This window comes from Cetorhinus maximus, chromosome 18 (assembly GCF_964194155.1).
Source record: "Cetorhinus maximus chromosome 18, sCetMax3.hap1.1, whole genome shotgun sequence".
Lineage (NCBI taxonomy): Eukaryota > Metazoa > Chordata > Chondrichthyes > Lamniformes > Cetorhinidae > Cetorhinus > Cetorhinus maximus.
In genome coordinates, this window is record NC_135896.1 from 96,115,144 (window position 1) to 96,142,895 (window position 27,752).

General features: G+C 41.4%; 1 protein-coding gene across 2 annotated transcripts; it reads left to right on the forward strand.

Moving 5' to 3' along the window:
* The first annotated feature begins 1,780 nt into the window (after positions 1 to 1,780).
* katnbl1 (katanin p80 subunit B-like 1) lies at positions 1,781 to 26,995 on the forward strand. 2 transcript variants are annotated; one of them, XM_078563245.1, is made up of 10 exons: positions 1,794 to 2,059; positions 10,327 to 10,463; positions 14,778 to 14,821; positions 17,484 to 17,760; positions 20,640 to 20,755; positions 21,683 to 21,733; positions 21,816 to 21,905; positions 23,298 to 23,399; positions 24,138 to 24,231; positions 26,360 to 26,995. In XM_078563245.1, the coding sequence occupies exons 2-10, from the start codon at positions 10,341 to 10,343 to the stop codon at positions 26,390 to 26,392; spliced, it is 930 nt and encodes a 309-aa protein (XP_078419371.1). In that variant the 5' UTR covers positions 1,794 to 2,059; positions 10,327 to 10,340; the 3' UTR covers positions 26,393 to 26,995. The 2 variants fall into 2 exon arrangements, with proteins under 2 accessions (XP_078419373.1, XP_078419371.1); XM_078563247.1 differs by lacking the exons at positions 21,683 to 21,733; positions 21,816 to 21,905; positions 23,298 to 23,399; positions 24,138 to 24,231; positions 26,360 to 26,995 and adding an exon at positions 20,836 to 21,052 and having other exon boundaries at positions 1,781 to 2,059.
* Positions 26,996 to 27,752: the final 757 nt, after the last annotated feature.

Here is a 27,752-nt window from a genome sequence, read left to right on the forward strand (position 1 = left end):
TTTCCTGAAGGTGTGTTTCAGTGCTGGGGTACAGGAGTCAGTGATTTGAATTAGTTTTGGTTTTATTTATTATCTCTGACTTTAAGGTTATGTCCCTGTGTTCTCCATTCCCCTGCCAAAGGGAAGAGTTTCTCTCTGTCTACCCTTTAAGATCATTTAATCATCTTAAAGGAGGTTTTGTGCTGCAGTGTCCTGGCCTTTGACCCAGAAGCTCCGGGTTCAAGTCCCAGACTTTGCTGTACAAAGTTAGAAACACTGGTCAAAAGCTTCAGTTAGATGTTATACTTTCCAATGATGCTTTTGTTGAAACAGTGATATTTACTTGGTGTTTCTCATTGCATTGATATTGTAGAATCAGGGAACTAGGTTTTAATGAAAACATCATTCAATCTTTCTTTTTAATGTGCTTTTAATGTCCTTTCATTTACAAATTACATTATTCATCTCAGTGTAAAAAAAGGGAAATATTTTGTTTGGGGCTTGGTGGTACTGAGACATTCACTAAAAGTGCATGCAACAGTATTTGCAAATGTGGTCAAATGTCACATGACAAAATCTCCAGGAATATATCAAATCAGAGTTGGCAGCCCTATTGTTAGCTCCAAAATGGATGACCTCCGACCTTTCCACATTGAACTCAATCCTCCACTGTTTGGTCTACTCCACCAAGTTATCCCTTTCCAATGTTCTGCACCACCCCCATCTACAATACTTACTGTGCCTTATCTAACTTAGTGTCATAAGTTTAGAATTGGCTTCCAAGAGGATGTGCCAATATACCTCACAAATATATATATAAAGACTCACAAGTAAATAATATGTCACATCTCAGAAATATACCAATTACTTTCAAATAGAATCCTGTCATAAACAACAGCCACATTTCACACAGCAATTCACACAGCAAGCTCCCACAAGCACTTACATGGGCTGGTGTCCCTCGAGTTGGGTGGGGGGTGGAGGGGGAATGCTGTCCAGGTGAGCAACCCTGGAGCTCCTGTCCTCCAGTCAGCTCCCAAAGTGACCTGCCCCATATTTTAAGGGATTGCCCCTTATTTTGACTGGCTGCCCTGCTACCCCTAAGAGACGCCTTTTCTCCCTTATTTCGGGAATACTGACCCTTGGGGTCTCCAGGATGAGTTTGAGCGATTTGACCAGGACCTGCTCGTGAGTGAGTGGGCGAGGAGAGTAACAGATTAGTTGTCATTTTTTGTTAATTTTAATTACCCCCTCCACCCCACCACCCCCCAGCCCACCCCATTATGATGTTTCCAAGATGCCCCCTCTCCCCAACCCCTCTCATGTTGAAACCCCCCCTCCCCATCAGATGAGCTGCACCCCTCTCCCCCAGGCTGCAGGGTCCAAGTGTCCTTCATTTTATTTCCTAAGAGTTAAGGTCACCTTGTGCCATATGGAATTTTATAACATCAACTTGCACCAATAATTTAAAAAAAAGCAACATAAGAATTAGATGGTGTTGCAGGTGCTGCTGAGCCAAAAATAAGAGCTGGAATGAGGTTTATGTTTGTAAACATGTGTATCTGGTCCCAGAGTTAAGGCTTTGCTGAATGTTATGATCTGAACAGAAGAACAAATCCTATCAGGAGCTGGGGGCAGTGCCTACACCGGCCTGAGTCCTCCGGCTGGGAGGACCGAGCCATCCCGGCGTGCCGCGGGCCCCGTGTGGGTTGAGTCCTCCGGCTGGGAGGACCGAGCCATCCCGGCGTGCCGCGGGCCAATGCCGGGTTGAGTCCTCCGGCTGGGAGGACCGTGCCATCCCGGCGTGCCGCGGGCCCCATGCCGGGTTGAGTCCTCCGGCTGGGAGGACCGTGCCATCCCGGCGTGCCGCGGGCCCCATGCCGGGTTGAGTCCTCCGGCTGGGAGGACCGAGCCATCCCGGCGTGCCGCGGGCCCGCTTTGAATGGCGCAGCTTCAGGTGAGGAGAGTGGCGGCCGGTGGGGCCCGTTAGCGGCTGATAGAGGCGAGGGGAAGCGGGGAGGAGGAGGAGGGACTGATTCTAACCGCTCGCAATCCCACTGAAATACTGTAAAATGTTCAGGTAAGTGACTTCCCTCCCGGAGGCTTCGCACTTGTGTAGTTTCTGCCGGGCAGGGAGATTGGGATTAACAGGAGGGGAGGGGGGGAGGGTAATTTCTTATTTTTAATCTAAATGTATTTGTTGAACGTTTATAAACCCCTTGCGTCGGCCAACATTCTTGGGATCAGTGTAAACTAACTTGTCATTACCGGCTAAGACCCAAAGCATAACCATTTATGTAATTTTTTGTAGGATTAATATTATAATAAAGCCTGAAAATGTCCCATTTTAAAATGTGGGAACTCATTCAACTATTATCTCAATTATCCCCAAAGAGCTGCCAGATCTCAGTAAGAAATTCGTTTGGGTCCATTTTGTTTGCCTGGCTGGGAGTGGCACTAAGGGAAGTCTGTATAAAAAGGGTAAGGTTATCAAATACCATTTTGTGAAATTGGTGGCTGGCAGATCGTCTACTGTTTGACAACTGTTGTTTTCTTTGTAGCTGCTGGGAATACAGAATGCACGTTTAAAGTGTTTGTTACAAACCTGTGAGTGGCTTTGCAAGCTAACATTTTCAAACCTATTTCCAAAACAAACCTGTTCACAATTTTCGAAACTGGCGTCATGTTGTAAGCGTGAGTTAGTCACTGCTGTTGCCCTGGAGTCCTTTATTATTATTTTTTTTGAGGACCTGAGTTTTTCCTTTCATTCACGCTGAATAATGTGGATGAACAGAACTGAGTGGTGAAAGCTAAAGGCAGTGGTGGTTGTGTGGGTAAGGTCTTCCACACTACTTTAGGTTTCTGAAGCAGTTTCACTGTTGCTCACTAGCTTTTGGATACATTGGAAGAAGGTGAGGTCGAATAGGATTTCTAAATGCCTTTACTTGTTTAGTGGGGAAGTATGTGCACATAACTGGTAACAAATCACTGCGCTTCAGGTGGGTGGTACCATTGGAACTAGGGCAGGCAATCTACTAAATTGACGACACCAAACAGATTAACTGGCCATTAATCTCATTGAAGTTTGTGGAATATCCCTGCAGAGCAGCTGTGTGTTTGCCTGCTTAAGTCTCTCATTGTTTGAGCTGTTTTGACTTAATGTGCTACATGTATAAGTTATTAAATGTCCCCTATAACTGGGACATTTGTAATTCGAGGAAGGTATCATTCCCAAACCCCAGAGTGATGTGACTGGGCTACAACTGAACAATGATACTCCACTTTTGATATATGGATGTAATTTGTCAATTGTGTACTTAATAAAATTAACATTGCAACTAGAGCATTCATCCTTGCACCGGCTGTCAGGTTGAAGCAGAGAAAATCGCTGATAGGGGTCGTCTCTTAACACCTGATTCTGACGTGCTTGAGTCAGCTGAAGATTTGGCTCAGTTCCACCAAAGCCTTTCACAATAATGTGAAAACAGCACATGTAAATCGCTGATCTTCAATTCTGTCTTAAAATGTGGTCTGATTCCATTGAATGTAGTATTCTTGTAACATGCTCCTACATAGTTACAGACTGCTTGGTATATTGATGGTTAAAGAACACCTGATTGTTTATGACATTAACTTTGACCTCTTTTCAATGTAGAGTTGTCACTTTTTCCTGTATAGTGTTTCTGATCCTTTCCTAACCTCTGCCATTTCCAAATCACTATACTAACTCAAGGATAATTGAAACACAAACTAGATGCAGTATTTTTGTTTCTTGGAGCTGCTGGTGATCGTTTGTCTCGGCGCTCTGCAAAAATTAAAAAAAAACAGAAAATGCAGGAAAAACTCAGCAGCCATGTGGCCAGATACTGCCAGACCTGAGTTTTTCCAGCATTTTCTGTTTTTGTTTCAGATTTCCATCATCCGCAGTATTTTGCTTTTATCTTATTGCAGTATTAAGTATCCAGCTCTAATGTGACCATTACAGAACTGTATTCAGCGAGTGGGTCTGTCTTTTGACTTTGTGATAGTGGTAACCTTGTCTGACAGGGGAGGAAGTAGGCTTCAGAGATCTTTACCTAAATACCATGTGGAAAATAAAAATAATTCTCTTTTCCACTTTAACTAAAACATTTCTAGTGTGTTGTGTGCCACTTTTGTTCTCTCTCTCTCTCTTCCCCCCACCCTCTCCCCCCACCCATTTTGGTGAAGTACTTGGCTTTTGTTCAATACTTTTGCAAGATATACAGTTGCTAGAGAAAAAGCAAAATACTGCAGATGCTGAGCATCTGAAATAGGAACTGCAAATGCTGCAAGGACTCAGCAGGTTGGTAGCATCTACGAGAAAACAGAGCTTAGGGCCTACCGGACAGCTGAAAGCACAGCCTCCCAGTGGAGGAGCAGTTAAAATCAGGGTTGCTCAAGAGGCCAGAACCAGATGAGCATAGATATCGCGGAGGATTATGGGGCTGGACAAGATGACGGAGATGGGGAGGAGCGAGGCCATGGAGGCATTTGAAACCAAGGATGAAAGATTTAGAATTGAGGCATTGATTGACCAGGAGCTGGTTTCAGCCAGCATGCATACGGTTGGTGGATGAACGGAATTTGTTGCGAGTAAGGACACTGGCAGCTGAGTTTTGGATGATCTCGGTTTTGTGAAGGGTAGAAAGTGAGAGACCAGCCAGGAGTGTGTTGGTATAGTCAAGTCTGGAAATACGAAAGCACGGATGAGGGTTTCAGCAGCAGATGAGCTAAAATGGGTGGAGTTGGGCGATGTAACGGAGATGGAAATGGGTGGTCTTGGCCATGGCACAGATATGCAGTCAGAATCTCATCTCAGGATCAAGTATAACACTGATGATGTGAACTGTCCGGTTCCGTGTCTCACGTTTGCCAGGGAGAGGGATTGAATGGGGAGCAGGGATTGTAAACAATGGTCCATTATTTTTAAATCTACAACTAATACCTTGTCAATCTTTCCACCCCACCCCCACTAGAGCTGTACCTTGAGTGTCCTGCCATCCATTCTTAATTAGCACTTTTCTTAGATAATATCACCACCTTCAACACCTCTTTGATCCTTTTGTCTGTGACATCTTTTGATTATCTGCTCCTATCACTGCTTCCTTGTCCCTACAACCACCCCCCACCCCCCACCTTAAACCAGCTTATACTTCACCCCTCTCCTAACTATACTTCAGTTCTGTTGAAGGGTCGTGTGGACCCGAAACATCGACTGTTTTCTTCTCCACCGATGCTGCCAGACCTGCTGAGTTTTTCCAGGTAATTCTGTTTTTGTTATGGCTTCAAGCTTCCTGACATTTAAATTGAGGAAATTCCTGCTGGTTGTCAGACAAATAACCTAATAATTTGGTGACAATAGAGGCATTGGAGGCCTTAGCACACATGGAAACTGACACTGTTTTCAGGTGATGTTGTGGAGGGGGGCAGCATGTAGGTGAGAAGCAGGAGGGGAACAAGGATTGATCCTCGGTAGACACCAGAGCTAACTACAAAAGTAAGAAGAGAAACCGTTGCAAGTGGCACTCCAGCTATGATTAGAAATAGAAATGGGGAGGGAAACAAAGATGAAATGAGCGGAAAAAGATTAACACGAGAAAAAGTCAAAATTTTCCATTTTCTAAATTCACAAATTAACTAAATCAATGAAGTTTAACACTTGTAATAGTTAATTTTCAGTGTCAGGGAGAGTTTTCCTGGTTGTAATGAACAATTATCAGGCTATTTAAAGGCACTTAAGCTGCAATGGACATGACTTAACTTTCTGCGTTGAGGTTTATTTTGTATCTCCTCAGATACAATAACTTTGTGCCATTCAATTCAGTGCATTGGAATGATGAGTCAGATATCAAAAAGCCATTGTCATGAAGCTTTACTGAGCATTGCGATTTGGAGGGCAGCTTTTGGACATTTGAGTTAACGGTGCATTTGCCCATCAACTTTACTATTTGTACATAAAGAGCAGCAAGCATTTTTTGACAGGAAAATCTGGGTCATTATCACATTATTGTCACATGTTCTTTCTTCCCCCTTTTGTTCTCTTTCTGCTTTCTTTCTGTTTATTAGGGTCTGCAGAGCACACATGTAGCTGATCTCCACTATACGTGATCTCAGATTTCAGTGACACCCTGCAGTTGTCCTAGATCTAGCAGGCAGTTATTTTTTTTCCTTTTCCTGTATGACAGCTGTTCTTTGAGGGTGTGAATATCCATATAATTAGAATTAGTGAAGCACAATCTTTAAGGCTGATATAGCAGCTTCGAATTTCTCCATAGTTTTTTTTTTCTCAGCCATTTTCTTTCCACTGAAAGTATTTGTGTGGTCTCTTGCCCACGTGTCCAGTATTCAGATGCGAGAAGGTTATTGGAAGAATTCACAGTTCCAAAATTGACAAGGAATTGTGCTCTTACTATATATTTCTCATATGCAGTGTTAAAGCATTCCTTTTGTCTTAGCAGCTGAAAGACAGCTGGAACTTCACCAATGGCCTTCCCTCCATCATATGATCAGAGGTGGGGAGGTTTGGTGATGAATGTGTAGTGTTCAGTGCCGATTGCAATTCCTCATGATAAAGCAGTCCATTTCCACATGCAGCAAGACCCAAACAACATCCAGTCTTGGCCTGATAACATTTGCACCACACAAGTGCCAGGCAATGATCACCTCTCAGAAGAGAGTCTGGCCACCTTCCCTTGACATTCAATTACCATCACCATCATCAAATTCTCCCACCATCAACATTCTGGGTTTGGGGAGGAGGGGTGGGGCACCATTAACTGGAAACTTAAGCCCCACACATACTGTGGTTACAAGAGCAGATCAGTATCTGGGTATTCTGTGGCAAATGATTCACGCATCTCCCCAACGTTCTTGCACCGCCTACAAGGCAGGAATCAGCATTGGGGTGGAGTTCTCTCCACTCGCCTGGACGAGTGCAGGTTCAAGTCAAGGAACCAATGCTGTTTAAGACAAAGTAGCCAGGTTGGTTGCCATTGCATCCACCACCTTAAGCATTCACTTCCTGCACCGCCAGCACAACATGGCTGCAGTATGTACCATCTACAAGATGCGCTACAGCAAATTGCCTGGGCTTTTTCAATAGCATCTTCCAAACCTGTGGCCACTACTGGCAAGACAGGGTAGCGTGCATGCGGGAACACCACCACCTCCAAGTCGCGCACCATCTTTCAACAAGGCTGGACCAAAATCCTGAAACTCCCTACCTTCCTAACAGCACTGTGGGAGTACCTTCACTGCCTGGACTGCTGCAGTGCATGAACACAACTCACCAGCTTTTCAAGGACAATTGGAGAAGGACAATAAATCCTTGCATTCGCATTGACTTCTATATCCTGTGAATGAATAAAATAAGCTTGCCTCAAAACTATTTTAAAATATTTTCATATGTAGGCATCATAGTTAAGATCGCCACTTTACAGTGAGTGAATATTTATGTTTTTGAAAAAAATGTATTTTGGGATTTTTTTCCCTCCCGTGTTTTGGGAATTGAGTCCCCACCACAAATTGAGTCAGTGGTTTTAATCTTGCTCTGTAGTTAGGATCTAAGCGAACTGTTTCAATTATTGAAACACCGGTTTGAAGTAGCTGAGGTGTCACTCGCACATAAAAATACAAGGATTAACTTTAAATTGTTGGGAAGAATATGTAGTGCAGTATTAATTCCCCCCTTTCCAAATGGAGTACCATCAGAGTTCCCATGCAGGTCATGCACAACTTTGAGTTACTGCACAAAACAATTGAAAGGGCCGCAAACTGCCAAATAAAAATCAGAGGGCACAGTGCTTGGCTTGCCTAAAATTGGTTGTTTTAGGCAAGATTTTAGGAGAACTATTCATACAAGTTTAACCTTTCCTGATACGGCGCTTTCCAACATATCGATGAGTATAGCAAACTCTTGTCCTGTGGTTCCTGTGATTAAACATCGAAAGAAGGAAGTGCAAAATCATAAGCAGAAAATACGATGCCCAATTATATGATGAGCTCCAGATACATGTCATCAACAAATAAAAGGATGTGGAACAGCATCAGTAGTTTCTGAAATGACATCAGTATTTTCAAAAAAAAAGTGTAGATTTATTAAAAAGGAAACCCCAAGCGATTCTGTTCAATATGAGGTCTTGTGTCCAACATGTTTAATTGAGGAGCAACTGCTTATTCATAGATCTTAAGATTAGGTGCATATTTGATTAAATTAATTGGTGTTTAATATTATAAACCTGCATGCTGTTGCTTATGTGTGGTCGGGGACCCTGGAGAATGGAACAGATGTGAACATGAACTTGAAATGATGCCTGAGTTGGAAGCTGGATTGGTTTGGGGTGGGGTCGGTTTCATGTTACCTTGTTAATTGCAGTGAATACAGCGACTGGGATAGGCCTGTATGGATCTGAAAGAAAGACAGACTTGCATTTATGTAGCACTTTTCACAGCCGCTGATTGGCTCAGAAGCGCTTTACAGCCAATTAATTACTTTTTGATGTGTAGTTACTGTTGTAATGGAGGGGCAGAATTTTCTGGCCAGCAAGCAGGGGCGGGGCCCGCTCGCCGATGTGTAAAATGACGTGTGGTGACATCGGGCAGGCGTCCCAACGTCACCGCGCACCATTTAGATTGCCGAGTCGGCTGTGCGCCCGCCAGACTGTCAAAGGCCTATTAAGGCCATTTAAATAGTAATTAATTCAATTAGCTGAGCTGCCCATTCAACCTCAAGGTTGGTGGCAAGCGAAGAGCCCAGGTGGCCTTCACATTTTTCATGAAACCTCATCCACGGGCGAGATGAGGTTTCATGAAGTGTTTTAAAATTCAATAAAAATTTTAAAAATAATTCTTTCACATGTCTCAGCTCATGGGGCCTTAATTGGCCCGCCCACGTAAAATGGCGGCGCGTCCCCGATCAAGTCCACACCCGTAACTTGCACGACCCCTGCAACAGGGGGAAAATTCAGCCCGAGTAAACACAACAGCTAATTTGCACTCAGTAAACTCCCACAACAGCAATGTGACGATGACCAGGTAATCTGTTTTTGTGATGTTGATTGAGGGATAAATATTGACCAGGGCACTAGGGAGAATTCCCCTGCTCTTCTTCAATATAGTGCTACGGGTTCTTTCAATTCCACCCGAGCAGGCAGATGGTGCCTTGGTTTAATGTCTCAACCAAAAAATGGCACTTCTGACAGAGCAGTGCTCCCTCAGCACTGTCTTGGAGTGCCAGCTTAGACTTTTGTACTCAAGCCCTGGAGTGCGACTTGAAACCATGACAATGTGACTCGGAGTGCTTCCAAATGAGCCACAGCTGACGCTGGGAGCAGTGAAGTATGTGGCCTGGAAATAGCAAAGTTCAGGTTTTGTGCTGAGTAGAAATTTGAGAAACTGAATCTGGAATGTTTTTTAATGAAAGGAATTTTATATGATGTGTTTGGCTTAAGTATCACCAGAGCCCCCAATTTATCCCTGTGAATGTCTATGCATCCATTTCTTAAGCACCTCAAGGCTAGAATTACAAATGTTTTCCTCCCTGCAAATCCCTGGCTCCATGCTTCACAAGTTAGACCTTATTGAAATATAATGTCCCGTCTACTTTCCTGTGCACAGTCCTGCACCACCTCCATTGTCTGCTTACCTGATTGAACAAGGCCCAGTGAATCGCTTTTAAGATCCTAATATTTGTGTTCAGATCCTTCCATTGTCTTGCCCCATCACACCTCGATCATTTCCTCGAGCAGTATGTGCCTTCTGCCTCTAACATTGAATTACTGTATTTTCTATTTACTTCCTCAGCCATTGGTGGTTTTTCCTGCAGCCACTGTGGTCTGCCCCTCCGATATCCCCTCCAGTGTTCCCTTTGCTGTGCCTTCAAAAACCTCCTTTGAAACTCCATTTTGACTGACTTCCTCTTCTCTCCTGCTTGGAATCCCAACATTATTCTTTCCCCCTCTGCAGTGTTCAGGCAACTTTCTTATGTTATAGAAATGTAAGTGAAATTCTGTTTATGATTCCGAAACGAACGGGCTCCTTTTACATTTAATTATGCATTGTAAGGAAACTGGAGTTTTCAGATAAAAGGCTGTTTGTTAAGAATTGTTGGTAACAGGTCCAGTGGCCAGGGAGACTCTAACTCAAAGCAGTTTAGTGTCTGTGGTAAAAAGCAGAGTATCTCAGAATCTGGGTCCAAGCTGAAGAGGATGGGGCGAGGAGGATTGATTAGGGCAAACCAAGCTGGCCGAGTGGGTTGGCATCTAACTATCTTGTTGAAGATTAATAAAAAGAGTCAATAGTAATTATTCTCATTTGTTTCTAATCTAGGATTGCAAGTGATTATGGCATCTAGACATCAAGATGTCAGGCAAGGTGTATTGTCATTTGGTGTGGAGGATGAATGCTTCGAAAAAAGGCAACTTGCTAAAAGGATGCATCCTGATTGCAATGAGACTATGAAAAAGGTGAGCCGAAAATATTTGTAGTTTCATTCTGCAATGTGTATAATTGCCTCATCTCATTAAGTACTATTTTTATTCACTGAAATCACTGTAGTTTGTATCGGAGACATGTGCCTTTGCGCAAGTGCATTACATAGCATTTCCGTTCCCAGCCTTGTCCAGTGTCCCAAACTAGTCTTCTCAATAGTTATCCTTCTGTTTTCAATAATGTGATGTTCCCTCATTATTTTATTTTCAGACTTTTGCCTTTTTTTGCTCTGGGCCCTGTCATAGATTCCAGAAAGCAGGGAAACTGCACCAGGTCTGGAGCTTCAGGTCTTGTACCAGTCACTTTGCCATTGTTCAAAAGTGACCCTATGGTGATTGACCCTTCCTATCAGAGACTCCTGGTCTCTAGGAAGTGCACCACATTTTGCCAATCCACAGTATGTATAGATTATAATCTGTTGTAGCATCTCTCTCAAGTCCTTTGCCTTTAGCACTGCCCCATTTCTGTCAAAAGCCTGAAGTGTGACCCTGAGCTTCTGGTCACCTGTCTGTGTGTGTGTATATATTTATATTGGCCATATAATTATGGTGGTGTAGTCTGCAAGTCTAATAGCCACACACCTCCCCACCCTTATTGTGTCAATTACGTGCATTTCTACAATGTTTTAGCAGGTGGCCTAGAAACACTTTTGTGGGGCAGATAGAAATTGTTAAGCAGCTTCGTAATGCTGCATACAGCAAGTGAAAATATAAAAACTGTTGTAATCAAATCTCCCCTGTACTTTAACTACTACAGAATCCTCATTGCAAATAAGAAAAATGAAAAACTAACCCTTGATGAAATTCTTTTGGCAGATGTTCTCTTTCTCGTTGACTTTGGACTTGAGATGAGCGAGTTGCCCATTTCAAGGCCAGACTTGCACTCCTGACCTACTGTTTTTCTCTCTCCTTCTTCCCTGCCACAGGGAAGGCTGCTCGTCTGACATCTTTCCCATCGAGTTAAAAGCAAAAAATTGTGGATGCCCGAAACCCAAAACAAAAATAAAAATACCTGGAAAAACTCAGCGGGTTCTGTTGAAGAGTCATACGGACTCGAAACATTAACTGTGTTCCTCTCTGCAGATGCTGCCACACCTGCTGAGTTTTTCCAGGTATTTTTATTTTTGCTTCCCATCGAGTGGTTTGCCAATAAGCCTGTCAATAAAACCAGCCACCTCTCCTTCTCCCCACACCCTGGAGTGCAGCTTCAAAGGAAAGGCTTCTAAATAGACTGAGCTTTGTGACACTCTGCAAACTAGCTAATCTGGTTTCATATCTAAAGTGCCTGGCCCAAAAACAAATAAACCTTTGTCTAAATGGTTAAAGCCCATGGCTCTTTCAAATCTTTCTGAAATCACTGTTTTATGGCATAGCACTTATTTAGGAATGAGTCACATTTGAAAAGTTCAAAAATCAAAGAACATGATAGTTATTTGAATTGAGCAAAACACTTGATGTTTTTGGCTTGAAGTGATTGTTAGAAGTAGTCATAACAATAATTTTTTTTTGTTAAAAGCAAAAAACTGCAGATGCTGGAAATCCAAAATAAAAATACCTGGAAAAACTCAGCAGGTCTGGTAGCATCTGCGGAGAGGAACACAGTTAACGTTTCGAGTCCGTATGACTCTTCAACAGAACTAAGTAAAAATAGAAAAGAGGTGAAATATAAGCTGGTTTAAGGGGGGCGGTGGGACAGGTAGAGCTGGATAGAGGGCCAGTGATAGGTGGAGATAGCCAAAAGATGTCATAGACAAAAGGACAAAGAGGCGTTGAAGGTGATGATATTATCTAAGGAATGTGCTAATTAAGGATAGAAAGCAGGACAAGCAAGGTACAGATAGCCCTAGTGGGGGTGGGGTGAAGGGAAGGGATCGAAATAGGCTAAAAGGTAGAGATAAAACAATGGATGGAAATACATTTAAAAATAATGGAAATAGGTGGGAAAAGAAAAATCTATATAAATTATTGGGAAAAAAAAGTGGGGGGGATCGGAAAGGGGGTGGGGATGGAGGAGAGAGTTCATGATCTAAAATTGTTGAACTCAATATTCAGTCCGGAAGGCTGTAAAGTGCCTAGTCAGAAGATGAAGTGCTGTTCCTCCAGTTTGCGTTGAGCTTCACTGGAACAATGCAGCAGGCCAAGGACAGACATGTGGGCATGAGAGCAGGGTGGAGTGTTGAAATGGCAAGCGACAGGGAGGTCTGGGTCATGCTTGCGGACAGACCGAAGGTGTTCTGCAAAGCGGTCACCCAGTCTGCGTTTGGTCTCTCCAATGTAGAGGAAACCGCATTGGGAGCAACGAATTCCCTAATTGAGGGAAGTGCAAGTGAAATGCTACTTCACTTGAAAGGAGTGTTTGGGCCCTTGGACGGTGAGGAGAGGGGAAGTAAAGGGGCAGGTGTTGCACCTTCTGCGGTTGCGTGGGAAGGTGCCGTGGGAGGGGGTTGAGGTGTAGGGGGTGATGGAGGAGTGGACCAGGGTGTCCCAGAGGGAACGATCCCTGCGGAATGCCGCCGGGGAGGGGGGGGGTGAAGGGAAGATGTGTTTGGTGGTGGCATCCTGCTGGAGTTGGTGGAAATGGCGGAGGATGATCCTTTGAATGCGGAGGGTGGTGGGGTGATAAGTGAGGGCATGACTTGCTATCATGGTTCTGGGAGGGAGAGGAAGGTGTGAGGGCAGATGTGCGGGAGATGGGCCGGACACGGTTGAGGGCCCTGTCCTCCACCTTGGGTGGAAAACCTCAGTTAAGGAAGACATGTCAGAGGAACTGTTTTTGAAAGTGTATTTTTTTGTGTCTATCCCTATTTAGATAAAGCATATTTTTACTATTTATCATGCTCAGTAGCAAAGCAAACAATAGAAATAAAAACAGAAAATGCTGGAAATACTTAAGTCTACCAGCAGCTGTGGTGAGAAAGAGTTAATGTTTCAGATCAATGACCTTTCATCATGACCATTAGCATGCTTTTTGTTTTCAAAATAGACATTTTAGCGTATTATGGAATCCTTTATATCTAATTCTGGCAATACTCTATGCTAAACCACCAAGGTACTTTTGAAGTGATGAGTATTAGTTTGATTTAGAATCATTGAATAGTTACAGCACGGAAGAGGCCATTTGGCCCATTGTGTATATGCTAGCTCTCTGAGAGCTGAGCAGCTATCCTAATTCCCTGCCTTTTCCCTGTAGCACCCCCCTTACATTTTTTTTTTCTCTTCAGCTCATTATCTCAGTCCCTTTCGAAAACCAGGGTTGAACCTGCCCCCACCATGCACCCAGTTGCTGACTGGTTCATTCTTGTGTGCAGTATTTTATAAGGATATATTTGTCTAAAACTAATGCATTGAATTATGAGGTCAAGCTACTTAAATTTAGTTTGCTAAATTTGCACTGGCAACATAATCTAGCCAATCTCCTATTGATATCTTCAGATTAAATAGCAACACTTGCATTGGGTAGGTTAAAGACTTACATACATTGAAGTAAAGCATCAACAGATGTGTAGCACATTTGCCCATATATAAATCATCTATACAACTATTTTGAATGTGTTAGCTGCAAATCTCAAGAGTTCCATTCTTAATTCATAAAAATGCATACTTAGAAGGCACCCAACTGTGCCATTGTTTTATGGATATTCTAGCTGGAGAATCCAGTAGTTAAGCATAAAGATAAAGTTTGTTTGAAACTTTTTTTTAAAAAAAAAGGAATTAAACCCTTTTAAGTTTGAAAAAAAACTTTTCTAACTTAGTTCAGATAGATTAGTATCTGTCTGAGGCTATTTGCTGCATTGTTACATTCATTAATTGTAAAATTTCAGACTGGGACCTGTTCTTGGAAGATGCTGTTTTAAAGTATTGCAACCTTTTTTCAATGGTCAATGTAATTGATCAAGGATTCTCCCATTTTGGAAAAAAATATATTCCTTTCTACAGTTTTTGAGAATTGAACGCATTCTCAATCTGCATTTTTGCCGTAGGCATTAATGCGCACTGTGTTAGGTAGGGTCAGAAATTGAATGCTAAAAGTAACAGCATCAAATGTATATTTCTTAATTAAATTCTTACGCTGTCAGTCAGATACGTCCATGATAATGACAACTGCAGGCTTCAGGCTAACTGTAGTCTATGGGAAGTGGTCAGATCCAGGTCTTTGTACATTAGAGAAATACGGCAGGCTTACATAATATTTTTTCCCTACAAGAAGCCCTTTCATGCCAGCCAAAGATTTATCTGAGTAAGCTATTGCTCATAATGTAGAAATTTATAATGACTGTGTTTTAATACCAGGTTCGAATCTCGGAATGTAAAGAGGAGAATCCTGAAATTAAAAGGTGAGATCAGTCCCTGATTTAACTTGTTTGTATGGTAACACTTGTCTAGACTGTTAGGCCTCCTATTGCACTATCCATAATTTTACTTTAAAGGATAAACTTTTAACAAATTGTCCTTGCTCTCTAGGAGTTGGTTTTTGAATATGTTTAAATTGAGTAGGAAGAGAGTCCGCTGCACCTGATGTAGCACAAGGCCCAATCTGTTTTCCTAGTTGCATCACTTTTTAATAGCACAGTGAACTGCCAGAGCTGAACAAGTGTGGACAGGTAGCTTGCTGATGTGGAGGGTGGGAGTGAGAAAACTACTGGTTCCTCTGCCGAGGGAATTTGGAATTACTAGCATTCCATGCATTCCTGACATGGGGATGCAGTGGAGGAATTGGCAGCAGGCAGAAAGTTTTTCTGGGGCTTAGAGGAGAAATCATGCTCCCTCCTGACCTCAAAAATAATTGAAAAAGCTATATTTTTCTTTAATGGAGTGGCAAAGCACCCCCAAACTCCCTGCAGCCCTTTCAGGCCACCTTCATTACGTGAATCAAATGCTATATGTGTTTCGCTTAATGGAAAACCAGCATTGCATTGAACCTTGGATCTAAATGGATCTTAGTAAAGTATTTTGGTCAGGGTTCTGAGGTTCTCAACTCCTTTGGAAGCACTTGCTATTTTAAATTGAAGCCAGAAGCACACGGTGAGACACCCCCTGAAGCAAAGTTTGAAAGTTTTCATTTTCAAACCACTACTCCCATACAACCCCGAAAAACTACACCCCGGAAAGCAAGTAGGTAGATGCCATAGAGCAAAGTACTCAGCAATTCAGGCAGCATCTGTGAAGAGAAATAGAGTTGATGTTTCGTGTCAATGACTTTTCATCAGAACAGTTGTTGTAGGTTGTGTCCTCGTCTCTCATCATGGTTAGTATGTGCCGTATGTGCTCTGGAATAAACTAGTTTTAAGACCTGCTTCTACCTCAGAGCAGTGACCATTTTCTCTGCTGTGAATTTGGTCATGCATTTGTGCGTGCACAGACAGTGGTACAAGAGCACTTTTGATGACCTGTATGACGTGTTGAAAAGTTGGGGTGGATACTGAAGTGATGAGCACTCTATATTTTTTTAAACTCACTGGAAAGAGGAATATACTTAACAAGTAATTGCTGGCCTTCCTTTAAAGTCATGATGTATACTGTATATACTCATGTAAGCATCAATCTTGTATAAAAGTCGATCCCATGCCTTTTGGCTGGAAATAACAACTTTTCATATACCTCAAGGATCAAAGCCCAAAAATTTCAGAACCAAAGTATAATCTCTACAATCACATCACACACCTCAATGCATTATTCACAGAGAAAAATTACACTTGCCATATTTCCCCCAGTTCCTCGTTGTCAATTGAGGCAGCAAGAGATCAATTTTGAATTTTGGGAGGAGAAACTGACAGATGGGAGAGGAGTAATAAACTGAACCCATGAAAACAGAATGCAGGGACCAGCCTCCGGAGCGAGCTTGAAATAAATGAAAGTCAGGGCCTTGTGTCCTCAACCGTTGAGCTCAGCCCTCCTTGGGGGGGGCGGGGTTGGTGGCGGCTTGGGCCTTGACGTTTGGGTCCTTGCGAGTACGACTCAGTGCAGTCCCCCCAGCACTAAGGCTTAGATCAAGGGATGGGAGCCATCAGGGTGACATTTTCCAATGGTGCAGCCCTTGTCCTGGCCCCAGCAACCCCCACCCACCCCCAACAGCATTGAAACCGTAGGCCCAGTCGACAGCTTCCTCTCCTGGGGGGCGGGGGAGGCGCCTTAATAAAAACGAAGGGGGGTGGGGGGGGGTGAGAGAGAGTGAGAGAGATGATAAATGGATAGTGTGGAGCCACTTTCTCCATTCATTTCAGTGCCATGTTAGGTGTGCGGGTGGGTATGCTTTAGTTGAAAGTAAACCATTCCAAAATGTTACTCGTTTAAAAGCTGACCCCTAACTTTTTACCTAAACAGTTGGTCTTAATAAGAGTATAGATGGTTATTAGCTGCAGTGCACTAGTTTCTGATGATGTCACAGATGCAGAAAATATTATAACATCTCTTATGAAACCCAATTGTACTGATGCCTTTGCCCTCCTCCACTTCATTAACCCCTAATATAAAAATTATCAATTGCTTTCATGCAACTCCTGGCCTAGAGATTATGCTGGAGGGGGAAACAAATACGATTTGCTAAACAGTCGAATAACCAGTTCGTGATACTGAAGTTGGCCTTACTAAGGCTGTAGAACAGAACTAAGCTAAATGAGCTCAGTCATTAATATTGCATATTTCATTACAATTCAGATCTAGAATTTAATGGAGGAATTCATTGCTTTGAATTGTCATATATTCCCAAACATTACAAAGAGAATTTTTTATATACCTAAGATGCGTTTCTCATGTCCAAGGTTGTACTTCCAGCACCACCACCCCCCTTCCAGATGAGATCCCCAAGTTCTGCATTAATTTCATGAGATGGGGCAGTGTTTCTTTTGTTATAATTAACAAAGGGCCACCATGGGGAACAGCTTTGTACAATTTTTATTTTGTTGTTTGGTGGAAGTGCTGGCCTGTAGTTTGGAAAGGAGTATAATGTGATTTTTCTGGCTGCAAGTGTGTGTACGACTGTTGGATTTGTCTCTACAGATCATCTACTGGACAAACGGAGAAAACATTGCACAGAACATCCAAAGCGACGTGCTATAAAAAGAAGAGTAGACATCGAGTCCAAAGTAACGTGAGCAACGGAAAGCAGCATCCAAGCTTGCTGGACTGTGAAATGGCAAATAAAGAAAACGAAGTAGTCTGTTCAGGAACTGTACCTAAATTAAGCAATGACAATCGCAGCTCACTGTTGAACTCTAGTGATTCTCCTGCTTCACAGACTGGTGCTACTGTAACATATGCAGATTATTTTGCACAGGTGGGATGTCAAAAATTCTCCAATGTTGCTACAACATATTTCTGAGAGTTTTTTGATGATGCCCATTGAAAATGTGGTCTGACTGTGAGGAAACCACTTTTTTCCCCCAACCTTCAAGTATTTATCCAGTTCCCTTTTGAAAATTATTATTGAATCTACTTCCACCATCTTTTCAGACAATGCATTCCAGCGCCTAATCATATTATCCTCATCTAACTCTGGTTATTTTGCCAATTACCTTAAATCTCTGTTTTCTGCTTACGAGCTCTTCTGCTAAAGGAATCTTAATTACTCTATAAAACCCTTCATGATTTTGAACATCCTTATTAAACCTCCCTTTAAGCATCTCTCCTCTAAGGAGAACAGCCTGAAGTTCTCCAGTCTCTCCACATTTGCTTGATCCGAGAGGTCGATTTCAAGATAAAAGCAAAATACCACGGATGCTGGAAATCCGAAATAAAAACAGGAAATGCTGGAAAAACTCAGCAAGTCTGGCAGCATCTGTGGAGAGAGAAACAGTAAACATTTGGAGTCCGTATGACTCCTCTTCAGAGCTGCATACGGTCTCAAGACATTTTCTCTGTCTCCACAGATGCTGCCAGACCTGCTGAGTTTTTCCAGCATTTTTTATTTTGGGTCGATTTCAAGAACTGTCTTGGAGGAGGAGTAAGGGGTAAGGTTTAGAGAGGAAATTTCAGAATTTGGGCCCTCAGCAGAATGGCTGCCGACGATGAGGCATTAGTAATTTAGGTTGTGAGAAAGACTGGAACTGGAGAAGTGCAGAAATCTGGGAGGGTTATAAGGCTAGAGGAGGTTAGAGCTGAGGTGGGGTGGTGGCAGGGTGAGCCCATAAGTCTTTTGAACACCAGGATGAGAAGTTTAAATTTGAGACATTGCTTGTAGATCAGCGAGTATGGATGAACAGAATTTGGTTTGAGTTCGTATACGGGCCGCAAACTGTTGGATGACCTAAAGTTTATAGAATGTCAGAGACTGGCCAAATTAACAGTTGTAGCAGCAATGGGTTGATATGTAGCAAAGAAAGAAAATATTGTGCATTTTGAAGTAGGTGGTCTTATTGATAGAGAGGAAGTGTGATCAGTAGCTCAGCTCAGTCAAATAAGATGCAGAGGTTGCAATCAGTCTAGATCAACCTCAGTCAGTGGCTAGGGAAGAGGAATGCACTAAATGGCTAGGGACAGTGTAGCGAGGACGGAAGGCAATGACTTGGGTCTTTCTAGTATTTAGCACTCCAGGTATCAGTACTAAGGGAGCTCTGCACTCGGCTGGCTGTCTTTCGGATGAGACATAAAACTGAAGCCCCCCGATCTGTCTCCTCAGGTGGATGTAATGGGTCCCACAGATATTATTTCAAAAAAGAGCAGAGACTTGGCCCTGGTGCCCTGGACCTAATATTTAACCTTTGATCAACAAAAAAAAAACATGACCTGGTCATTTATTGCACTGTTGTTCCTTGTTGCTTGCTGTGTACAAATTACCTGCAGCATTTTCTACATTGCAGCAGTGATTACTTCAAAAAGTGCTTCACTGGCTGTAAAGCACTTTGGGCAAGGCATGAAAGGCACCGTGTAAATGCAAGATCATTATTGAAAATTTCTGTTGATCCAGTACTGGAAATCAGACCAGCAGTTGGTGTAGCAATTCAAGGTGGTGAAATGACTGGGAAAGATGGTAGGTGGTGAGGTAGAACCATGACATCATTGTAAACACAATCTAGCGTATCATTACAACCTGTTTTGATCCACACATGCTTCTGAACAGGAATCTCTGACAGTGACCAACCCTCCCCACCCCCGAACCTAATGTTTCTCCAACCGAGAAAGCCAACAATAATACCTCTGATGATGTCGCTGTTGAGATCAACTAACTGCGCATGAACCAGTGTTCACATTGGTACTTTGTGGTTTCTGAGTTTGTCCCACATCATGTGGTGCGTTTACCAAGGTCAGGAGCATCAAATTCAGGTCTTATAATTCTGTTTAAATATTAAACGTTTTTTCTGTACAGGGTTGCTGTTCCCTATTCTGCTTTAAGGAAAGTAGTGAATAGCCCTTTGATCTTCTGTTAATCTGTGAATTTCCTTTTGATTGTAGTGTGTTTTTCAGGGTCTTTATATGTTCATGTCAATGTCAACTTAATGTCATTTGGCTGTGCTGGTCTCAAAGGTGACAGGAGCACCTTAAAATGAATGAAGTGCCACTGCTTCTTCCATAAGCACAGCAACTCAGCCAAAGAGATGGTTTTTATGGACAGCTCGAGGCAGAGGCCAGTTTCTTTTCTGGCTGAGTTGCTTTTTTTACTTTGTTGTCATTGCACATGACGACACCTAAAAGGTCATATAATTGATTTTAAAAATGGTTGTTTCTGTTCCAGTGTTGTGAAGCCTATCCTTGATGGATTCTATCCAACGATAATATTGCGGAATCACGCCTCGTAGCATCCCTGTGTTATATGTAGGCAGCTGTTTCCATGAATACTTAACCATCAGTTAATCTGTATTAAATGAGTCATGGAGGAAGGAGGAAGTTGCAAAGCTTCAGAACAATGAAGATTTAAATAGAGCACTAACACTGGTAGCATTAATGGCAAGTGTTAAAAGTATCATTTGCTTGTCCACCTTAGCTAATTTAGCAGAGGTATTAACCCATTTATTGCAAGGTCTCCATTAATATGGTGATCATAGAAACACTTTGTGTTTGCCTGCTAATTTTAACATGTATTTCTAGCCTTCAAAGAAATGGAAAGATGACCAGAATAGAAGAGAGAACCTGAGCTGTGGAAATCATCACAGTAGTTAGTAATGTATAAGTGACTGCATTTTCTATCTAACTCTCTGTTTGATTCTATTCATACCACAGATTTCCAAGGATCATGCTACTATGACACAAGTGCTATTTGGTAGAAATCTAAGACTCAATGTTGCCCTGACGTTCTGGCAAAAAAGTGCAAGCGAGCTGGTAGCTTACCTGGTCAGGTAACAGTCATGCTTTATTGATCTTTAGCTTAATACTAAATCTGTTTCCTGTAAGCCAGTGTTACAAATTCCATAATCAGAGATCATTGCTATTTTGGAATACAATATATCGGGGATGACCAAACCAGAGCTTACGAGCTTCATGTGGCTCTTTTCCACATAAAGTGTGGCTCAGTGACCAGGGGGCAGAGCAGGCTCATGATGTGCGGTCGTACTGGAGAGGACTATGTTGTGGAAGGGATGAACGGACAATTGGTGGAGCGGCCTTGCGCTCCAATGTAAATGTAGCGATTTGATTGTAGACTACGAGCTGTTTCTGACTGCACCTGGCGTCCTTTCCTGTGTGATATTCGTTCATTTGTTAATTAACCATTAGGCAAATGCGTGCAAAACCTTTGTTGCGACCCAAACTCAATGCGTTTCTTGCTGAAGACTTTGGGCGTTCAGGCAGCAGAAGCAGGGCACCGAGTCTCCTCAACCATGTGCAAGTTTGCAAGTGGTGGGCTGGTTGTGCTGGAGGTTGATGTTGAAATTAAAGCTGAGCTGGGGAAGGAATGCTGGACTGCAAGAAGACAAGCTACGGGGGCTAGGAGATAAATAAGTTTGTAAATGCTCTTGCATGCATGTACTTTTTATACTATTTGCACTTACATTTTTGTTAAACAATAGTAATAATGTGCAATAGTAATAAAAATGTGTCCGTAGAGATCGTCTGTGTCTCGTGCCTCACGAATGTCTGATGATTATCACATGGTGCTCTAAAGTTCAGAAAGTTTGGCCACTCCTGCAATATATGATTAAAGTGAGCACCATCTGTACTGGAAAGATGAAAATCTTCTATTTTGTTTCTTGCCATGAACAATTGCTTTCAGCAACTTGCCTTAATTCTTGTTTCATATTTGACATTGAATCTTTTACCGCCTGTAGGATACAGGACATTGCTGTTATTGCAGATTGCCTACCAGTGCTGACAAAGAGGTAATATTGAAAAAAAAATTTTAATTTGGAATGTTGCTAGTTTTGTCAAATAGTTTTTAATGATGTTTGTTTTTGCTTGTAGTCTGGAGGAAGAAAAACAAAGCATCTCCATAGGTTGTTGTGTTGACCTCTTACCATTAGTGCAGGAGTTATTGAGAAGCAGGTTTGAAGAGTAAGTATAATTGAAATTACAGAAACCTGCTTTGTGTGTTAGGAACCTAATATACCGGACCACCGGGAGTGGTTGAAGTAACAAGTGCATTTAAGGGGAAGCTAGGCAAGCATATGAAGACGGGATTGGAGGGTTATGATAGATTCAGATGAGGAAAGATGAGAGAAGGCTCGAGTAGAGCATAAACACTGGCCTTGACTAGGTGGGCCAAATGGTCTCTTTCTGTGCCATATATCCAATGTAATCCAATGGATATTTTGAGGAAAATGTTTTCCACTATATATAGCTTTGCGATCATTTGAGAAATTTAACTCGTCCTGCTCTACATGCAACAAGACAAGAAGTTTGGTCATTTTAGATTGCCTTTTGAGTATTGTATGACGATGTGTTCCATCTTGGGGTGGGCAATGGGAAAACCAGCTTAAATCAGGAGCAGAATTTAAAGTAAAAGTCTGTAGTCCAGACTGAATAAAAGTTTTAATTAGTCATAGATTCCAAATCACAACTGTAATGGTTTTTTGGAAAGATAAAAGATCTGTTTCCTTCAATTTTGTTGACTCCTCCATCACCTCCCTTTTAAATGTAAATTGATTTCTTTTGTTGTTGAAGAAACACTGAATCTCTTGCAGTTTTATTCATGGGCTGTGTATGAAGCTGGGGTAATTTGCACAGTAGTGGCATGATGTCTATATTAAGCTGGGGTGTGCACCAGTTTGGATGTTGGCCACAGTCTCAGCTGAAACTGAGTTCAGACTAATGTCTGAAGGATGGGAGAGATGGATTTGACGATGGGCAGGGATTTCATTAAGAAAAAGCAAAATACTACAGATGCTGGAGACCTAAAATAAAAGCAGCGCTGGAAAAACTCAGCAGGTCTGGCAGCACCTGTGGAGAACGTAACAGAGTTAATGTTTTGAGTCCAATATGACTCTTCAGAACTGTCGAGATTCCATGTTGTTGAGACTGGGTTTCAAGTTTTGTAGGGCTGGCTTTGAGGGTGGTGGTTTAGGTCAGTTGTATTCAGATCATTTGTCCTTTTTTTTTAAAAAAAAATCTAAATCTCATGGTCCTTCCCAAAAGGCATGTAGTTTACAACTCTTAAGTTTGTGCCAGGTACATTCTCGTTGGGAAAAGTGAGTAAGATAATGTCCAAAAAATTGATATAAGGTTTTTTTTTGGTAGCTGCCCCATGTAAACTAAGTGAAACATATTTAACCCAGTTTGTCTGACCTATCATGCCAATTGAAAAGCTCAGACTCAACACTGCATCTTGTTGCCATCACAGCGCAAATTTTATTTATAGATTTACATTTGTTTGTGGCCTGTTGAGATATGTGACATAGTAAAACATGTATATAACATTTTCACTTAATATCTATATGTATATTGCAGATATTTGATTGTTGGTTTAAACTGGCTCCGAGCTGTCCTTAAGCAATGGTGGCCGGAGCTATCCGCAAATACAAAAAATGATGAAACTCATGTAGAAGATCGGTAAGTGAAACACATTTCATTTCTCAATAAATGCAGAAACTAATATTTTAAATATCCCCAATTGATAGTTTACTATCTTGGGTTGACTAAAAAAAAAACTAGCTCCTAAGGCTATTAAAAGGAACAGGAGTGGGTCATTTGTGCCCTGCCCCAATGCCACCATCTGAGTCTGCTCTACCATCAGTAAGGTTGTGGCCTTAACTTTGCTTGCATAACTCTTGACTCCCTTGTAGATCAAAAAAGATCGAAAAACTTTCAAACTCAGCCTGGAATGCATTCAGTGACCCACCCTCCACTGCTCTCTCGTTTTTTCCTTATTCTCATCAAATTCCTGAGCAGACATGTAGAAAACTGTTGTGAACCTTTAGCTAGTTGTCACCTGGGCTTTGTAGTGAGTTTGTTACAGAGCAAGGATGTAAGTTATTGTATTGATCACTGATAATTTGCTGTTTTTCTTTGCTGTAGTCATCAAATGCCACAGGCTGACAGAAGCAAGATATGTGCACTCAGCCAGTTTCTGTCTGGGTTAAATTGTGTGGCAAAAGTACAGTAGTTAACTCCCCTCCCCAAATTACGATGCTCCTTAAAGTGAAAGATGGATCAAGTTATCCATTTGAGGAGTAGGGAATCATGTTGTATTTCATATATTTTTAGAAGTGCGATATTTCTGAAACTTAAGCACTGATGAAATAATTTACCAGACAGCTTGACATATTAGTATTGAAATATTTGTTCTAGAAACATTGAGGCTTTGAAAAATCAATTACGACAACTACGGGATCAAGGCTTTCATTTATCTTCAGTTCCAGGGTATACTGGAAAAGTAGCTAAGGTAGGAACTGTTTAACTGTTTCTTTTCTTCGATCACTCAATGCCACCACCGGCTACCCCTAAAACCATGGTCCAAATTTTGTAGTCAGTGATGAAGGCAAGGCTATCACTGTTAGTCATGCTGTTGGCCGTCACACACCCCTGCTGAACTTTTGAGCAGTATCTTGCACTTTTGGAGGTCATTTTCTGCACATCACCCTCTCTCTCAGATCTGTGTCTAGCAGGGAAAGAAACAACGAAGCTCTCTAACCTTGAAGAATCCTCGGAGACATGCAGGGTCCAAGAATTTTAAATGAAATTTAAATTGTGTACAGAAAGTGAAAGGGAGATTGGGGAAGAAAGATGGAATTTAGACAGAGACGAGAGAGAGAGACAAAAATAGAGAAGAATTTTTTTTTTTAAATCTCCACCACTAAATTCTGAAGGAATGAGTCTGTCTACTTATAAAATTTTCAGTGCTAGAGTGGCTGTTTTCCACTGATGACTCCATTAAAAATTCACTCAGCCCTGAATGCACCAGCCCCAAGTTTTTCTGGCATTTTTATTTGACGCAATCACAGCATCACACCTTGATATGAATTTCAGTGCTGAGGACTTGCAACTCAGCCTGTGGAGGAGCACAACATTTGGGTTTTCATGTTTAATTGCGTGTGTGAGGACACCAGAAGTTGCTGTCCAATTTGCTGATAGCCTCACCGTTATTTCTATTGCAAAATCTTGGCTAATGCTCTCCTGCTCCAGTAGAACTTCGTTTTGGTGGTAGAGTTAACAAGGTGGTTAACCAAACAATTGCTATTATGGTTGATCTGCTTTCCATTGGGCACATGCTAGTGTTTTAAATTCCTTTCGACTCATCTGATTGCTGAATATAAAAGAACTACAATTGTAGTGTACTTCCAGTGTTTTTAAATGTTTTATATTGTGTTCAAATGTTAACTTTCTGAAAATTATGTTAATGTTTCCAATCCGTAAAGAAATAAGGGAGAAAGTGATGTTTTTCTTTCTGTATATGTCCACAGCACCCCCTTCCCAATCAAAATATCAGGCACATGTCTGATGAGATATAGAATAGAAATAAATCATTTGGCTCTTGTCTATGCTAATTTTCCTAGAATAATACAAAACTGTTCCCATTTCCTCACTGTTCCCCTTCCTGTGTATCTTCATTAGCTTCAAATTATGGCCTGTTCTCCTGTCTATAAAATTGTTCTGTAAGAACTTTACTTACTTGCCTTTGCAATTTCAAGCAACAAGGGATTGTGCATTTACATTTTATTTCCTGCGCATTGTCAGCAGCATTCCATTGAGTTTTAACACTCATTCTCTAATTTATTTCCCCCAAAATATTATCCCACACTTTATGTACATTAACTGTATGTCTGCTACAACTGCTACATCTTGGGTCCATTCCAGTAACCTATCCATGTTGATCATTAATGCTGCATCCTGGCAATTGTTATAAGAGTACGTAAGAGCCCCCTGTTTTATTGTCTTGTCTTCCTTTCCCATAGAAAGTAAAAAAGCATTTAACCTCTCCTCAGTGTAGGGCACTAGAAATGTTAGTGTGTTTTGTTGGTTTCACTGTCTCATGACTTCTGACATTTCAATTGAGTTGACATATTTATTGCCATCGAATGTGAAGATTGGAGTAAGAATGTATCATCAAGCTTTTTACCCCAAATTTCTTAAGGCCACCATGACAAAAAAATGGTTTTACCATTTTCCATCAAAATAATTTTTATTCAATGATTGTGCTCCTTTGAATCTTAATTTTCAATTGCTCTATCGGCTAGTCAATTGCATTATTTGACAGAAGCAATAATGAATGATGATGAAGCGATAGCTTTTTTCAGACAGTATTATAAATAGACAAAATATCAATTATTTGGAGGTGTTTTTCACGATTTCACCACATTTTATTTCCTATAAATGACATTTGCCACTTGCTAATATAATAGATGAGATTGAACATTGCATCGAATCTTTGTATTTTGGTGAAGTGCGGCTACCTTCTAATCATTTAGTTTTGGATACAAGTGCCAGATTTGGTAAATATAACAGCAGCTTGCCTTGGTTCATACAAGGAATGTTTTAACATGTTGAAAATGTCTTTATTTTTGTTTCTGCAGAGTGTAGGGACTTACCTGGAGCAGCTGTACTAAGTATATGCAGTATCCAGGGGACTTCATTTTTCAAGTACTATCAGCAGTTGCAAGCTGCTTCATGACACCATATAAACCTCTTGTTTGTTGAAATGTTTGGGAGACCAGCACTGCAGAGAGTGGTCAACAGTAGGCTCAACACTAGATTGGTTGCGAAGAATGTTCAAAAACCACTATTGAACCCTATGAAGCTACTTCACATTGAAGTGGTTTATTTGCCGAAAGGCATATACTCGACTCCGTGAGCTGTGACAATGTTTTGCGTTCCAGATTCATGTAGCCTAACTTGGACAGGAGAAGGTCTGTTTTTCATTATTGTCGCACCAGTGCCAATCAGCTGCCACTGAAATGCTGCTTCAGTGCATTTGGACACTATGAATGTATTTTCTGTATATTTGATTCAAGGTTGTGAAATTTGCGTATGATTGCAACAGTAAGTTATGATTTCAATAAAGAAAGCATCATAGTAGAGCATGCAGCTGTACACTAATGTCAGTAAGGTGACCTTAACAAAATGTGCATAGCACTGTATTCTTTTAATTGAAACATTAAAGTAGACATTTCCTGTGAGTTTGCACTTAAATAAAAGATGCTATGTCTTAATGTAGTACTCATTGATGACTTGTGCATCGCTTTCTTTTATATGGAATTACTCTAAGTCGTAAGAATTTCTGCTTTGTACTTTTCATTTTGCCTTTGCTTTCCCATTAAGAAAAAACTCATTGCAGTGGCTAAGTATGAATAAATATATACAGTACTGTTGCATAATTATGAAGTGATGAGCACAGCAATGATAATGGCACCACAATGTTTGGATTTTGAGATAAATGACAGTCTATGTCCAGATTGAACCCATGAAAGATGGCAGGACGGGCAATAAATAAAATAATTGTTTTGAGTTAAATAGCTTGTGGGTATTTTCATATCTGAAGATTTATTGGGTGATCGCAGGTTTAGGAATTATCAGTAACTGTCCAGGAGCCACACCCAGTTTATGATTAACAGTTCAAAATTTGGGATTAAACGTACATTGAGGTTGTAATAACTAGCTAGAAAATCTCAATGGTGTAATGCCCAGAGCTATTGTGGGAAACATACCTGAATTCATTTTTACATGACAAGGCTTTAATAATGAGATGCAGAGTTTGATATGTTCTGATTATCCAAATAATCTATTGCAAAAGCAAAATACTGCGAATGCTGAAAATCTGAAATTAAAACAGAAAATGCTGGAAATATCCAACAGGCTTGACAGCATCTGTAGAGAGAGAAAAACGATTACTATTTGAGTTCAGTGACCTTTCAGAACTGAGTTCTGATTTAGATTAGCCTGAAACTCAAATGTATAAATAGGATTCAC

Bases quoted from the DNA above. Each gene is read 5' to 3' on its own strand.
- katnbl1 (XM_078563245.1), top strand. From the start codon at position 10,341: ATGGCATCTAGACATCAAGATGTCAGGCAAGGTGTATTGTCATTTGGT. The intron at 21,906-23,297 runs GTAAGTATAATT...TGTATATTGCAG, and splicing joins TTGAGAAGCAGGTTTGAAGA to ATATTTGATTGTTGGTTTAA. The intron at 23,400-24,137 runs GTAAGTGAAACA...TATTTGTTCTAG, and splicing joins GAAACTCATGTAGAAGATCG to AAACATTGAGGCTTTGAAAA.